The sequence below is a fragment of the Lepus europaeus genome, chromosome 3, assembly GCF_033115175.1.
Source record: "Lepus europaeus isolate LE1 chromosome 3, mLepTim1.pri, whole genome shotgun sequence".
Taxonomy (NCBI): domain Eukaryota; kingdom Metazoa; phylum Chordata; class Mammalia; order Lagomorpha; family Leporidae; genus Lepus; species Lepus europaeus.
In genome coordinates, this window is record NC_084829.1 from 133705840 (window position 1) to 133721348 (window position 15509).

General features: G+C 36.7%; 1 protein-coding gene across 4 annotated transcripts in view; it reads left to right on the top strand.

Annotated features, from left to right (window-relative positions):
* Nucleotides 1-15509, top strand: part of EYA4 (EYA transcriptional coactivator and phosphatase 4) — a 291369-nt gene that overhangs the window by 152726 nt on the left and 123134 nt on the right. For all 4 annotated transcript variants that reach the window (XM_062186786.1, XM_062186787.1, XM_062186788.1 and 1 more), the window contains exon 3: nucleotides 5177-5226. In XM_062186786.1, the coding sequence (XP_062042770.1) occupies nucleotides 5177-5226 (50 nt within the window). The remainder of the gene's footprint in view (nucleotides 1-5176; nucleotides 5227-15509) is intronic.

Here is a 15509-nt window from a genome sequence, read left to right on the forward strand (position 1 = left end):
ACATTGGAGGCTGGCATGATTTTTCAGAAACAAATCCCACATTCTTGATACCTTTATTTAAGTACATTTTATGTTACTCATGTAAATGCAGCCCTAAAATCTTGAGAGGATTTCAAAAAAAATGATATTTTTTAATTGTCTATGTAATGTAATATTGTTAACCAGTCTTCTCTGGTCCTTTGTTCTGTTTTGTTTCCTTCTCAGAAATTAGCCTTGCTGACACCATCCTCTTTGTTTGTCAGTTTACTTATTTATTGACTGTCTCTTCCTCTAGGTTAGTGCTGGTCAATAGAAAAATGATGCAAGTGCCATTGTACTTTAAATTTCTAAGTGGCCAAATCAGAAAAGTAAAAAGAAACAGAGGAAATTATTTTATTTAGTCTGGTACATCCAAAATATCATTTTGTTCCTCAATGTAAAAAATACTGAGAGATCTTACTTTCCTTTATTCACACACTTTTCAACAGAGCACGCCTTTTGTACTTAGACCACATCTCAATTCAGACCTGCTACGTTTCACTTTAATAGCCACATGTGGTTAGTGGCTGTTTGGTTGAATTGCTTGAAGTTCTTAGCTTCTACTGGTTAAAATGCCATCAAAGATCTGAATTTGAAGTATGTATACAAATTCCTTGCAGGTTCACCTTTCTGAATCTCAGTATAATCACATGGGAATTGGAAAAATAATATCCACTTGAACATTGTTGGCATATAATAGACACAAATAATTTATCTGTTATGCATTCATTTCTTTGTCCAAAAATTCCCTTTCTTGATATTTACATGTTCATTGAATACTAATAGCTACTTTTCTTAAAATAACTTGTTTTTCATCATGCTTTGAAATTTGTATGAAATTTTATAATTTCTCTGATAGACATTAAGTAGGTTAAAGTGTACTTTATTTCAGTCAGTTAAATGCACGTGAGACTATATGTCTTTTTTCACCTTCTTGTGTGTCTTATGAAAACTAAAAGAATTTGGAAGTAGGGTTTGGCCCAGTGATTAAGGCACCACTGAGTACCTGAGTTTGATACCCAGCTCCGCTCACAATTCCAGCTTCCTGCTCATACATAATCTGGGAAGCAGCAAACAGTCAAGGACAGCTGGATTGATTTTCTGGCTCCAGGGCATTTGGCAAGTAAATTAGCAGATGGGTGAATGTGCTCTCTCTCTGTCTCTCTTTTCTTCTCAGATAAATAAACATTCTTAAAAAGATTTGAATTGAAATTATATGTACAAAATTCTACATTTCTTGGCCTGCTTGTTTCCATTTTATTCAAAATAAATTCAAAAGTTAAATTGATAATCACTGAAGACAAAAGAATTGTGTATCCTGTAAGAATATTCTTCCATAACATATATGATTCAACAGTTGCCATTTAATGACGTTCCATTAATATGAAAAATCTCCATTTGACTTCTAATTTCTGTGATCATGACTCTAAGATTCTTAATGATTCATTTAACTTTTCTTCATTATTTCAGAAATAAGATAAAGTCCCGAAGAAATTTGAAGAGCAATAAACTAATATTCTCTTTGTCTTGGGTCTGTTAAAAATTTCTTTTCAAGGACAGATAAAAAGGTCACATCATAGTCCATTTAATACTTGGCTTCAATCAGTTATGATATTCTGTTAATTCTGTCTCAAAACTATTTGTTGGAAAACATCCTCTCATTTCTCCTGTGCCTTCTTGTCTTAATTCATGTCTTCACCATCTCTCACTGGAAGACTTAATGATTCACTTAGCAAACTAGTATTTGGGAAACATCCATCAAGCCTGTCGGTGTAATGATCCATGATGTCTGCTGTCACAGAGTTTGTGTTCTCTGTGGCTGCATTAGGTTCTTGTTTGTCAGCCTTCATCTGCTCCCCACCTTCCACATTTTCTTCTGTACCATCTCTACTTATTTTGCTTCCTAAAACACTTCAATGTTCTTCTTTGCCCAAAGGTTAAATTCTGAGTTCTTTTCATGTATACATGCTTGCTAACATGATTTCTCTGAAGAGCCTCATGAGTGTGAAATACTCATTCTTTTGTCATGACCATGAACCAGTGAAATGCTTAAAAACCTTCTTTGATGAAGGCATAAATCTAGCCATATCTAGAAGAATATCTAATTCATCCTTTCATCATGGGCTTATTAAACATAAGTTATAGCCTGGGATTCTATGGGTGCAAGAGAGCAAAAAACCAATAGATCTGTTCTCTGCATCTACAGTTACTGCTTTGAGAATAAATTAAAATAACAAGCCCTCCCCTGGTAAATTGTTTGGAGAGCAAGCATTAGTAAGCTATGGATATTAGAGAAAGGGTACATTGTTTTAAAACTACAGTAAGCTTTCCTGGTTGTTGTTAGGAGTCAGTCGGCTCTGCCTGTGTTGGCCTGGAGATTTCTCCCGTCAGTTCCAGAGGCAGATCATCCTGGTCTTGAGGAAAGGCATATTCACTTTGGAGTAATCTCTGTCTGTTTATCGGGTAGGTCATGTATTAGAGTATTTCAAAAGATTTGTGGAAAGTGAAATTAATTTCAGTGTAAAATTCTTTCTTTAATTTTTTTAACTTTTATTTAATAAATATAAATTTCCAAAGTACAGTTTATGGATTACAGTGGCTTTCCCCCCCCATAACTTCCCTCTCACCAGCACCCCTCCCATCTCCCACTCCCTCTCCCATTCCATTCACATCAAGATTCATTTTCAATTTGCTTTATATACAGAAGATCAATTTAGTATATATTAAGTAAAGATTTCAGCAGTTGGCACCCACACAGAACATAAAATGTAAAATACTGTTTGAGTACTAATTATAGCATTAATTCACATTGTACAACACATTAAGGACAGAGATCCTACAAGAGGAGTAAGTGCACAGTGACTCCTGTTGTTGACTTAACAATTTGACACTCTTGTTTATGGCATCAGTAATCACCCTAGGCTCTTGTCATGAGTTGCCAAGGCTAATGGAAGCCTTTTGAGTTCGCCAAATCCGATCTTATTTAGACAAGGTCATATTCAAAGTGGAACTTCTCTCCTCCCTTCAGAGAAAGGTACCTCCTTCTTTGATGGCCCGTTCTTTCCACTGGGATCTCACTCACAGAGATCTTTCATTTAGGTTTTTTTTTTTTTTTTTTCCAGAGTGTCTTGGCTTTCCATGCCTAAAATACTCTCATGGGCTCTTCAGCCAGATCTGAATGCCTTAAGGGCTAATTCTGAGGCCAGAGTGCTGTTTAGGGCATCTGCCATTCTATTAGTCTGCTGTGTATCCTGCTTCCCATGTTGGATCATTCTCTCCTTCTTAATTCTATTAGATAATATTAGCAGACACTAGTCTTGTTTATGTGATCTCTTTGACTCTTAGACTTATCAGTATGATCAGTTGTGAACTGAAACTGATCACTTGGACTAGTGAGATGGCATTGGTACATGCCACCTTGATGGGATTGGATTGGAATCCCCTGGCACATTTCTAACTCCACCATTTGGGGCAAGTCAGCTTGAGCATGTCCCAAATTGTACATCTCCTCCCTCTCTTATTCCCACTCTTATATTGAACAGAGATCACTTTTCAGTTAAATTTAAACACCTAAGAATAATTGTGTGTTAATTACAGAGTTCAACCAATAGTTTTAAGTAGGACAAAAAAATACTAAAAGAGATAAAGTATTAAGTTGTTTATCAACAGTCAGGACAAGGGCTGATCAAGTCACTGTTTCTCATAGTGTCCATTTCACTTCAATTCTTATGAAAGCAAATGTACATGAGGTCTTCAGAGAGTTCAAGGAAAAAATACATATTATAAAAAAGTGCATTGATTAAAATATTTTTGCACCAACATAAGCTTATCTTTTAACTCCATTTTTCTACAAAGATTTTGAGGTATGTTTATATGGTGATAAATCATTGAAATGAGCCAGTGGGAAGGAAGAGTTTTTTTTTTTTTTTCTGGTGTCCTTTTTCTTATTTTTCTTGGACACATTTTTAACAGACAAAAGAATTGAGTGGATTTTGTGTTTGCATCTTAAGGAAAATATTCCCTCCATTTCCTTTGCTTCTTTGTTTTCCCCTAATTTTGCTTATAAATACTTCTTTACTTCTCCATCCCATGGTGCTGAGTGCCATGTGAAGGGCATAGAAGGCATTACATAATAAGGCAAGATGACAATCTCTTTGTTAAATTTTATTTTTATACTGTGTCAGTGTACACACAGAATACAAAAGAGAATACAGTAAAACAAGGAAACAATTGATTTCCCAGATTATAAAAATGAAGGCTTGGAATTGAAAGAAAATACATAGGGTTTTTTTTTTTTTTTCACTTCTAAGCCAAGGTAGGGCATAGGCAGGGAGCTGCAGTATGTACACATACAGTGGCCTGTAAATGCACTTTGTACATTTTCTATGTCAACTGAATATTCTGCAGAAAACACACTTTCAGGGCCATTTTAATCAGACGAACTTCTATGCTGGAAGTTGAATTGTGAAAGGTGGTGGATTTGTGCTCTCCCTTATCTTAAAGGATGTACCTCCTACTTCTGTCCAGAAATGGATAGTGTGCCCCCGAAGGAAAAAGTTGTTCTCATTCCGTAACCTTTTGTGAGTTAAAACCACAAAATTGAAATATGGTCTGTGAAATACACTGCAAATATATGTGAGACTTCTATAAGCAATGCCTAAACTTAATTGATATGCTGAGACATATATAAAACACACAGTGACTGGATTGAGAAGATGAAAATTAATATACGAGTGTTTTAGCTAACACTGTGCTTTGCCCCAGAGCCTGGTGTTTATTATTGTGTGCTTTAGTAGGAGACAGAGCAGCATCAATTGGAAAAACACTTCTTGGTAGATTGAGAACAGTATGGCTTTCTAGTTCCTAAGTGGGAAACATGGTTCTTTGGTTTCTTTGTTCCTCGCAAGGCTAGCCCCAGCTATTTTAGCTGAACATTTTACAAACTTACAGAGTCCAGGGAAGTACATTTGGCAGCTGTTCATGGGATAATAATGAAATCTGCTATTTAGTACCACGTGCTGTTGCTGTAAAATATGGGGAGTATATTATAGAGATCATGGTGAGCAGAGCTCTGTGCACTTCAGATTTAACAAGTGCCTGAGCCTACATGAGAAAGTTGTGTTTTCATATGAGAATAACTTGTACTCTTTCCTTGCAGGTAAAGAAAACGTGCACAGAATCCGATGTTTCAGAACCTCAGAATTCCAGGTACAGTAAAATGAAGACTAGGACTTCATTAAGAAAAATTTCAATTTTAGGGAACTAGCAAGATGTTATACTGAGTACTGGATACAAGAGACTTGAACCACTGATTTTCCTTAAGAAGTTTTCTGTATGGAAATGGTTTATGGTACTGGCTAGGACACCATCAGTCCTAACAGAAGTAAAAAGGTCTGTGATTGAATGAGTTTTAAAGAACAATAACATAAACATCTCTGGAAGTACTTGAAAAGATACTCTTATCATTCATTATTTTAAGTTTATCTTAGTTTTTCATTCTAATCTCTTCTTAAAATGTATTCACAGATGAAATTGTGCCAGACACTGAATAACTGTCAAATCTGTGTTTACCAAAATGGAAGTATGTTTATTTTCCTTTCTAGTGAAATATTACTAGATTTTTGTGACTGCTATCAAATAAGAAAACTCAACATAAACTTGGCATTCTCTTATTGATTATTTGGAGCTTTTAGAAATGATTAGTTAATGTGATAAACACAATTAATACAGGAATTTAGTACCATTTAGTTGGTTCTGTTTGGACCAGATACTCAGCAGGTTTTTTTTTTAGGTCTATATTTCATTTAAAAATCCAGGCCTCAGTTTTAAAAGCACAATAAAAGTATTATAGATACCGTGTCAATAGTAGTCATATCCTCTTGGTATGTTATTAATGATATGACTTAATCTGTTACATTAAGAAAGTTGTATTTAAATGTGAGATAGGTCTTTGTTTTGTTCTAAATTCCAGCATATGAATGTATGTAGGTGTATATGAATGTAGCAGTAGTGATTTTCTTGGTACAATAAAACAATGAGGATCTAAGTTCCGTGTTTTCCATTTGGAGAGAAAGTTAATATTATATGAAGTCCATATACAGTTTTAGTAGTTCTTTCTGTGTATCTTTCTTGCAGTGTGATAACCCTATCATTGACTCTTACATATCCTACATTAAAATGAGTGTACTGTCTTTCCTTTGAATCATTAAGAACGTATGATATGATAAAGAATTTTTGATATTTGATCTTTGTTCTTTGTAATTAGCTATCAAAGTGGAGACAAATAATTTTAGCTCATTGGAGCTTTAGGAAATGGATGAACCATTGCATTGTTTTTTCTGCCAAGCAGCATAATTCTAGATTGTGTGCAGAGAAAGGAAGACTGGGCCTCTGTTCCATATAGGCACTTCCTTTCAGTCATTTTCCTGACCTCTCTGAGCTACTTATCCATGATTTGCTTTGCAAGGATTACCTAACTAAGTATACAATCTTTACAAGTAATGTGCCTTGAGGGTTAATAGGAAAAACATCTGTAATAGTAATATTTTATATTATATTTTTTACGCTTAAGGTCACTCCCTCAGTATTATTGGACAGATAATATGACACTTATGTAAATATTAAACAAGCAGAAAGCTACCAAACTGACTCAGTGTTCACAAGAGGTATCAATAAGTTAGAGAAGAAACAGAAATGTTTAGGGTTCAGTGTGTTGAAGCCTGGAAGTACATTGTTCTTTTTTATTTAGAAAAATTCCAGACCATGTGGCCTTAGAAGTACAATTTATTTTTAAGATGAAAAGGCTGTTTTTAAAGACTCTTTAAAATGTGTTTTACTGGGGCTGGCATAGTAGCATAACAGGTAAAGCCACCTCCTGTGGCACCAGCATCCCATATTGGCAGTTCAAGTCTGGCTGCTCCATTTCTGATTGACCTCCGTGCTAATGGCCTGAGAAAGCAGTGGAAGGTGACCCAGTTGTTCGGGCCCCTACTACCCACGTGGGAGACCTGGAAGAAGCTATTGGCCTCCATCTGGCCCCGCCATAGCCATTGTGGCCATCTGGGGAGGGAACCACTGGATGGAAGATCTCCTTCTCTGTCTCTTCCTTTCTTTGGAACTCTTTCAAATAAATAAGTAAATCTTTAAAAATAAAATAAAATATATTTTATTATTTGATTATATATCTCCATAAATTGAAAAATGACTAGAGTTCCTACAAATCAGTGGTTGGTTACCATGGGTTAGCTGCTTCTAACATTTCCTAAACTGTAGTGAAAATGCATAAAATTAGGCAAATCAATTTATAAGAACTCTATTCAATACCAAAAACAAGCAGCAAACTAAATAATCCTTATTAAAATATGAGATAGAAAAATTTGCAAGATGAAATCATTTATTGTTTCAGGGCAACCCTGGGCACCTGGGTAACGACTGATCTCCTCCTGTGACTAACAGTACAATGGCCAGTCCCCACAGTCTAGTCCATGTCAGTATCACAGAGATGTAGCTAGTCTTGGATCCTGCATTTATTTACCATTAACAGATCTCTGAGTGCTAAAACCAGCACTTAGCTAATGAAGTAATGGGACATGAAGAAGAGAAAAAAATATGCTGGAGAATGTGTGGCCCAAAAAGGATACAAGAACTTACCAAATAGGCATTAAATAAGTATTGCTTAAAATTGTATGTATTAATGCATCTACCGAGGTCAATTTTTATAACCTATCAAAAAATAAATAAATAAAGCACCAACAAGCAAGTTTACCTTTGTTAGAGATTCTCAGCAGCATCACTTTTGCACATTTGTATCTGAGTACATTTGTTTTTGCTTATAAAGAACCCCAGAGCCAGGTGTGTGATACCATATTGGAAGCCTACATCTCATATCAGAGTGCCCAGTTCAAGTCCTGGCTCCTCGGCTACTGATCCAGCTGTCTGATCATATACACACTGGAAAGCAGCAGATGATGGTTCCGGTGGTTAGGTTTCTGCCACTCATGTGGGAGACTGGGATTGAACTCTGGACTCCTGGCTTTGGCCTAACCTGGCAGGCATTTGGGGAGCGTACCAGCAAATAGAAGATCTTTTTCTGTCTGTCTTCGTCTGTCTGCTTTTCAAACAAAATAAAACTAAATAATTTAAAAAGAATCACACACATTCATATTCTCTCACCCACCTTCCCACCCTCTGTGTGTGTATGTGTGTGTGTATTCGTGTGTATATGTTTGTGTGTGTGTGTGTCTATATAGGAAAAGAAAGAAGGAGAGCAAGAAATTGAGATTTAAAGCCTGAGGCTAAGTGATTTTTTTTCTAAACAAATCTGAAGTAAAGGCTGATGCTTAAAATGAAATGCCGTATCAGCACAAAATGTGAACTGGAGACACTGTTAGAAAATGCTGCCTCACTTGGAACCTAAAGAAAGTATCGTTCATTTATTTAGCTAGCTTTATAGAGTGTTGGTTTTGGATTTGGATTGATCAGAAAAAATGCAGATGGGAAGTGTTTTTCCAGTACGGAAGTAATTAAAATGGGTGTGGAGACTGACAGAGAATTGTGGAAGTGACGTATGTATCAGCAAATTCTTTGTCTTGCTTGGCCTTCATTCCTCTTTGCAAAAGAAATGCTTGGGCTGCATGTGCAACTCATAGATCAGGAAAAAGAATTTACAAACCCATGCAATGTATATAAGGCACAATGGTAGTTTTGGAAATAATATCATGTGTATATACTGAAGGCCAGCCATCAGGGATAGCACTTTCTGTTCCTGAAAACTGTGAAACTTGATGTCATAAGGGATTTAAGGTGTTGTGTATGAACGTTGACATTCCTTGAGCCCATTTCTTTTCTCTTTGCTTTCTTCTGTGTTGCTGTGTTCTGAATATATTGTTTTTGACCATGGCCTCTAAAGCTAGTAGTACTCCTAAAATGGGTACATGAGAAAATGTAAATGTATATTTTCCTCATGTTTTACCTTACTCTGAAATTAAAGCTGTTACTTGATAGAATGTCTTAAATTATAAACTGAAACATTATCTTGTTGTTCATTTCTCTATATTCTTAGTGAATTTATTTGTGTAACTTTGTGCTTCATTTGAGTCATTCTTGAAAATATATGATTTTTATTTTTAATAAGCCCCTGGACAAGTGATTTTGTAGTGAAAAAGTTCATGTATCTCACATTTTTTTAAAATTGACTTTAGGTCCTTTTATCTCTGCTATGAGATGAGGAAATAATTGATGGCATTCTTTGATTGCATTCTTCACAAATATCTCCAAGTACCTGAATGGGTTTTTTTGTTTGTTTTGGGGGCTTTTTTTTTTTTTTTTTTGCCATCTTCTGTTTCTATTTCTTTGTCTTTTCTCTTTGGGATCTCTATGAGAGCATTTTCACCAATAGAGCGAAGAAGCATCATAGAAAGGAAATAAAACACAAACAAGGCAATGTTATTTTAGACTTGTTCTGTTCACTAAGGAGTGAGTGGAAATATGGATTTTGATGAAAATGGACTGTGAAAGAACTTGTAGGAATTATAACGGCTCTCTCTCTGTAGTAGCTTTGTCTCATCCTAGCCATAGTACCACCAGTTCAATACAGTAAGGAGATCTAAGGGACAATATTAAAATACAGGAAGTACTTATGGTACATATGAGCTAAGATGATAGTTTTTCCATATGGAACAGCATAAATACAGATTCTGTGGGTAATGGTGAGGGTTGACTCTTTCCCACTTCATAAGTTAAAGAAATTGAGTTTGCTGAGAACTTAATGGTTGTCTGAAATCAGGAAAGGCCTTGGGCTGTGTCTTTTTGCTCATGTCTTTACTAATGCTACAGTTGCAAAGAGAAAGATAGAATGACTCTTGTACTTTTAAAGAAGCATTGGAATTAATTTCAGTTTCAAATAAAAGGTTGAAGTGATCCTCAGAAAGTTTATTCAAGATTTACAATGTAAATGGTTAAGAAATGTAATAATTCATCTTATGTAAATTGTCATGGTTTATTAATGTTATAGTTAAAGGTATTATAATCCTTTCTTGTTAATGAAATAATTATTGCAATGTTTTCAGAAGACCAAAGTTTTTATCTGAGTATAATTGCCTGTCTAAAAATTAAATGGTACATTGCTTTTTCATAGTAGGGAAAGCTGAGGGCTTCTTCAGGAAAACACGCATAGTGTTTTACTATGTCAAATCAGAGGTCCATCCACCCCAATTTCTGCCCCCATGAGGCACTAAAACCACACTTGCAGGGGTAGGCATTTAGCATGGTGGTTAAGATGCTGGCTAGGATATACACATCAGAGTGTTCTGGCTCCTGACTGTAGCTTCCGGCTCATGCAGGACCAAGAAGGAAGCAATGATAACTCAGGTAATGAAGTTCCAGTTACCAATGTGAGAGACCTGGATTGGGTTTGCAGCTCCCATTGTGGATATTTGGGGAGTGAAGCTGTGGATTGGATCTCTCTCTCTTTCTAAATAAGTAATATTTAAAATTCATAATGCCAAGTTGGTGGTTCCTCCTTCTTGAAAATTTCAGGATGTAGTTTCCATAAAGTTAGATTCTCTCGGTAATACCATCCAGCTATACAGACTGTGAAATTACATAAGCATCTCTTGGACCTAGATAATTAACATATACCAGCTTTTAGACCAGTGAAGGAACAAATTACCACATTGCAAAGTAATAAGTAACTTTTATTAGTTATTTAAAATCACCTCTTTCAAGTTTTAAGGAATACTTCCCCTGAAAATGATAGATGAGTAATAGTAGCTTAGTGAGCTAACTATCCTGAGTGTGATTTCATTCCCCTGTGATCTCATTAATGTGAGTCATATCATAGCTTAATCTTTTCCCTCCCAATTTGTAGAGTGCTTTGTCTGGCCTCATATGGATGCCTCTTTGCTGTCTTCTTAATTTTGGCTAGCATCCACAGTAGAGGTTTCCTTAATCCATTTTGCCTTTTCTGGAGTGTGCTGACAGATTCCTGCAGATGTCCATGCAGCTGGGTCAGTGAACCTGGATGAATTATGTGTTCTGTTAGCTGTTAATCTTGTCCTCAGTAGCTTGGTATATCTTGCTGCTTTTTAGCAGCAAGACCTTAGATGTCTTATCACACAGGAGTCTGGTCAGTCATTTCCTGTGTCATTGAAAACTCCTGCTGAATTATTCTATTGGCCAGCATAGGTCAGTGCTACCTATGAGCATACTTCAAAAAGTTTATGGAAAAACAAAATTAAAAGTATGAATTAAACTTTGCATAAAATATGTTTGTGGTGCTAAAATTTTTTCTACAAATTAGTATTATGAAAACTATGAATGGATTTCAAAATCTTTTTGACATCAAAATAAACTCATCCTTTTAATTCCACTTCCACAAACTTTTTGAAGCACCCTTATATATACTTGTTGACTTTTCTGTGTATTTCTCTCTCTAGATTTAATCATTTGATAGGTGTATGTGCAAAGGAGAATAGCACCAGTAAAAGGCCCTGGTGCATTGTTGCTCACAGAACTGTTGCTTTTTGTGTGTTTACATTGAACAAGACTGATAGTTAAACCCATGGAAGGAGAAGGTTGACTATAACTAAAGAAAGAAAAGCCTCTTCCTTACAAAAATCACTGCCTTTCGATGCCTAGGTTTTATTGTTGAACTCTCTGCTTCCTTTTCAGTTCATACCTTTTCATGAACGTTCCCTTCACATCTTATCATGTGGCTTGCAGTGATGCCATGCTCACCAGATTCTACGAGATGTGATTTGTAAATGCCAATAATCCTGCTTGATTCAGCTGGGAGAAATGGTAGGGAGGACTGGGAAATTGGTAAAGTAACACAAATTGTGACTACTTGTTTCACAAAAGTTCAGACTTTTATTGTTTGCAGCTGCACATGTGAGCTCTTTGAAGCAGAAAGAGAAGGTCTTCCTGTTTTGTTGTTTTGGTATTTTGTTGTTAGTAAACAAAGGTATGATCTCTTAGAGAACTTGAACACAGAAGGCTTCTTGGCTCTGGAATGGTGTGGGAGCCAGGGACTGCCTTTGTGTCCATCTCTTGTCCATCCCTGTTCCCTCTGCTTAGCTCCTTCAGTGTCTTGCTGTCTCTGGGTAAAGCCTGACCGATCAGCTTACTTATTTTTTCTCCAGCTCCAGAATTGGAGGAAAATCCCCGTGTTAATTCTGCTTCTAATTTTAGATGTTTTATCTCATTTGCTTCATAGACCATAGAATCTCCTTTCTTCTTTATCTCGTAATATATTTCTAGGGATGGGAATGTAATCAGATAGGCAGGGTCACAACACACAAATGTAGCTTTCAGGAGCCACATCTGGGAACATATGAGGTGTGGAGTGAGAAGAACTTCCAAGAAAGTGATACCGAGAAAATAACCCAACAAATGCCCTTTGCTTTCTACCACTTTCTTTCCCGCAGTATTTTTATATAACCTATGTGTTGTGTCCAACACCTGCTATCTTTTTGCATAATCCTGCATATATCAAGGAAATGGAAAATGTGCTTTCCCTTCCCTAGATTTAACTCAATGATCATCCATTCACTATTTTATGGACTTTAGAGCTTGATTGTACAGGTCAAGCATTTAGGTACTATGATCTGGAAAGTAGATTGAGGCAGACCTTTGTCTAGCATGGCATCCAAACTTCATAGCAAGAGGAGCTCCATTTCACTCTGTGTGAATGCTTCAACCAATTTTTACTTTTCTGTACTTATCCCTAAGGTGACCAGTTGTTATTCAATGGATCCAGTTTTATCTTCTGTGCTCAAATACCAGTCTAAACACAGATTGCTTTTGCTGCATTTTCTGTGAATAATCTAGTTAGGTTGTCTGATTAATATAGCTTAAACTTTTTTCCTGAGGATAATTTTGCTAAAATTAGTGTGCAGTTTTGGAATCTAAGAAAATTTTCAAATACACCTATAGAAATATAATCAGCAGTCAATAATCTGCAGCCCAAATTTGAAGTTTTAACAAGTTCTGTTACAATTGCCAAAAGGTCATCAATGGATTTCTCATTAGGTAATTTAAAATTGTGCTTTTGATGACAGATCAGCCATGGCACAGATGCTTGGAAGCAGGGAAACCAGCTATAAGACTTTCTTAAAAGGCCTAAAAGACATTTGCTAATTGTGGTTATTTTGAGAAGGCATCACACACAAGTATTTATGATTTCAACACATTTTCCAAATTTAATGCTAGGTACTTCTTTCTTTTTATCTTAAGAACAAATACATGTATGTCAGGCATGAAATAATAGATTTGGCCTGGAATAGGCATGGTAGTGGGATCTGGTCTCTTCTTCCTCAATGTGTGCATTATTCTATAGACATGAAAAATGCCTTAATCCCTGCATGTATTAGTATTAATTCCAGAAAATGACTGTGTTCTTGATCAGCCTTTCCTGCAGTAAACTGAGCATCTTTGAAATCTTTAGGAAACATCTTTAAGAGACTACTAGGTGCTTTGAATTAATTTTCTCAGATTAATAAATCATATAAACTAGCATCTGTGTGGCAGTTTTATCCAAGGACCAAAGTAGCTAAGACAAAACTTGAGTTTTCATCATGAGGATAATTAAATTTGTGCATGGGGTTGTGACCCTTTCTGGATGTACACCATTGTGATAATTTATGTTCTGTTACTATCATGAAACATCTGAGCTGGGGAATTTATAATAAATGAAACTAATTTAGCTCACAGTATTGGATATGGAATGTACAAACAACAGGGTGCCAGCTCTGGCAAGAGCACTGCTGGCTGTGTCACATCAGGGTAGGTGGATTCATGGAGGAGTGTGTGTGTGTGTGTGTAGGTGGATTTATGGAGGAGTGTGTGTGTGTGTGTGTGTGTGTGTGAGAGAGAGAGAGAGAGAGAGAGAGAGAGAAAAGCACACATGGTGAGACAGGAAGCCAGATACTAGCTTGTTCTTTTTTTTAAAAAGACATCTTTATTTATTTGAAAGGTAGAGTGACAAAGAGGGAGAAACCAAGAGTCAAAGGATCCTGCATCTACTTGTTCACTACCCCAGATGCCTACAACAGCCAGGGCTAGATCAAGTCAAAGCTAGTAGCCTGGAATTCCATCAGTGTCTTCCATGTGGGTGGCAGGAACCCAAATATGTGGATCATCACCTGGTACTCGCAGCTGCATTAGCAGGAAGCTGGATCAGAGGTGCAGGAGCCAGGATTCCAACCAAACACGATATAATAGGATGTTGGCAAGCCAAGTGGTGGCTCAACCCAGTGCACTACAACACCCACCTTGCTTGCTCTTTTATAGCAACCTTCTGAAGAAAACTAACCAGGTTCCCACAAGAACTACATGAATTCGTTCCATGAGCAGCACCTCAATGACTCAGTAACCCAACCCCTGCTTACTAAGCTCCACTTCTTCAAGGTTCTGCCACACTGAGGACTAAGTTTCCAACACTGGTGTATTGTAGGATACACTTCAAACATACTGGAACCATAGCAGCTTAGTTGACTGGTGTTTGTTTAAGAGTTATTGGGCTGCGTATATCTTTACTCTTATTCTAGATTTAGAACCTCTTTATTGTACCATGTTCTAGACCCAGTGTGAATAGAAATATGAAACTTTTGGGGGTCCCACTTCATGTTGAACTAACTAAGATGGGAAGAAATAAGGGCATCTGGAAGTTTTCCTTTCAACAGTTCAATTACAGGAACACTTCTTACTTCTCTTAAAGTCTCTATTTTTTGAGCATCTACTATGTGCCAGGCACTGAGTTTTTGAGATAGTTCAGTGAACAAACAGGAGTGTATGTGAGAATGGAGAATGTTAAAAGGTACTAGGAAATATGAAAAGAGAACAAGGGTGTTGTTAGGGAATATGCTGTGATTTCACATTGGGTAAAATTTGAATGAAAACTAGAAGGAAATGAAGGAGTAAACCCAGCTAAGGGCTGGAGGAAGTATGTTCCATTGGGCATTAACCAGTGCACACACTTCTGAGCAGAAGACTGCAGGGCCTGTGGGAGGACAGCAGCAGTGGGAAGACAGTGTGGCTAGAATGGAGTGAGCCCAGCATTTCAAAATTAATATAGCAACCATCTAGAAAAAGTCATTATTCCTAGTCTTCACCATATTTTGGAGATATTTACTTGGCATTTTGTTAACCAGCTTTTCTTGTCTGATTGATAGGAATCTCTTAACAGTTGCCTTGTTGATAAGTGGTTGATAAACCTCTTGAAGATGGAATTATTCCCCAGCCAGGAACATTTCTTTTTGCTACACTGCACATATCCTGCAAGACCAGCGCTCTCTCGTGACTGAACTTTTCAGGCTTATTTTTTTAAAAATTATTTGAGACAGAGACAGAGCTCCCACTGGTGGTTCATCCCTCAAATATCTGTAGGTAGCCTGGTTGCTGAAACCAGGGGCCAGCAACTCAATCCAGATCTCCCATATGGTTGGCAGGAACATAATAACTTGAGCTATGACCCCTGCCTCCCAGGGTCTGCA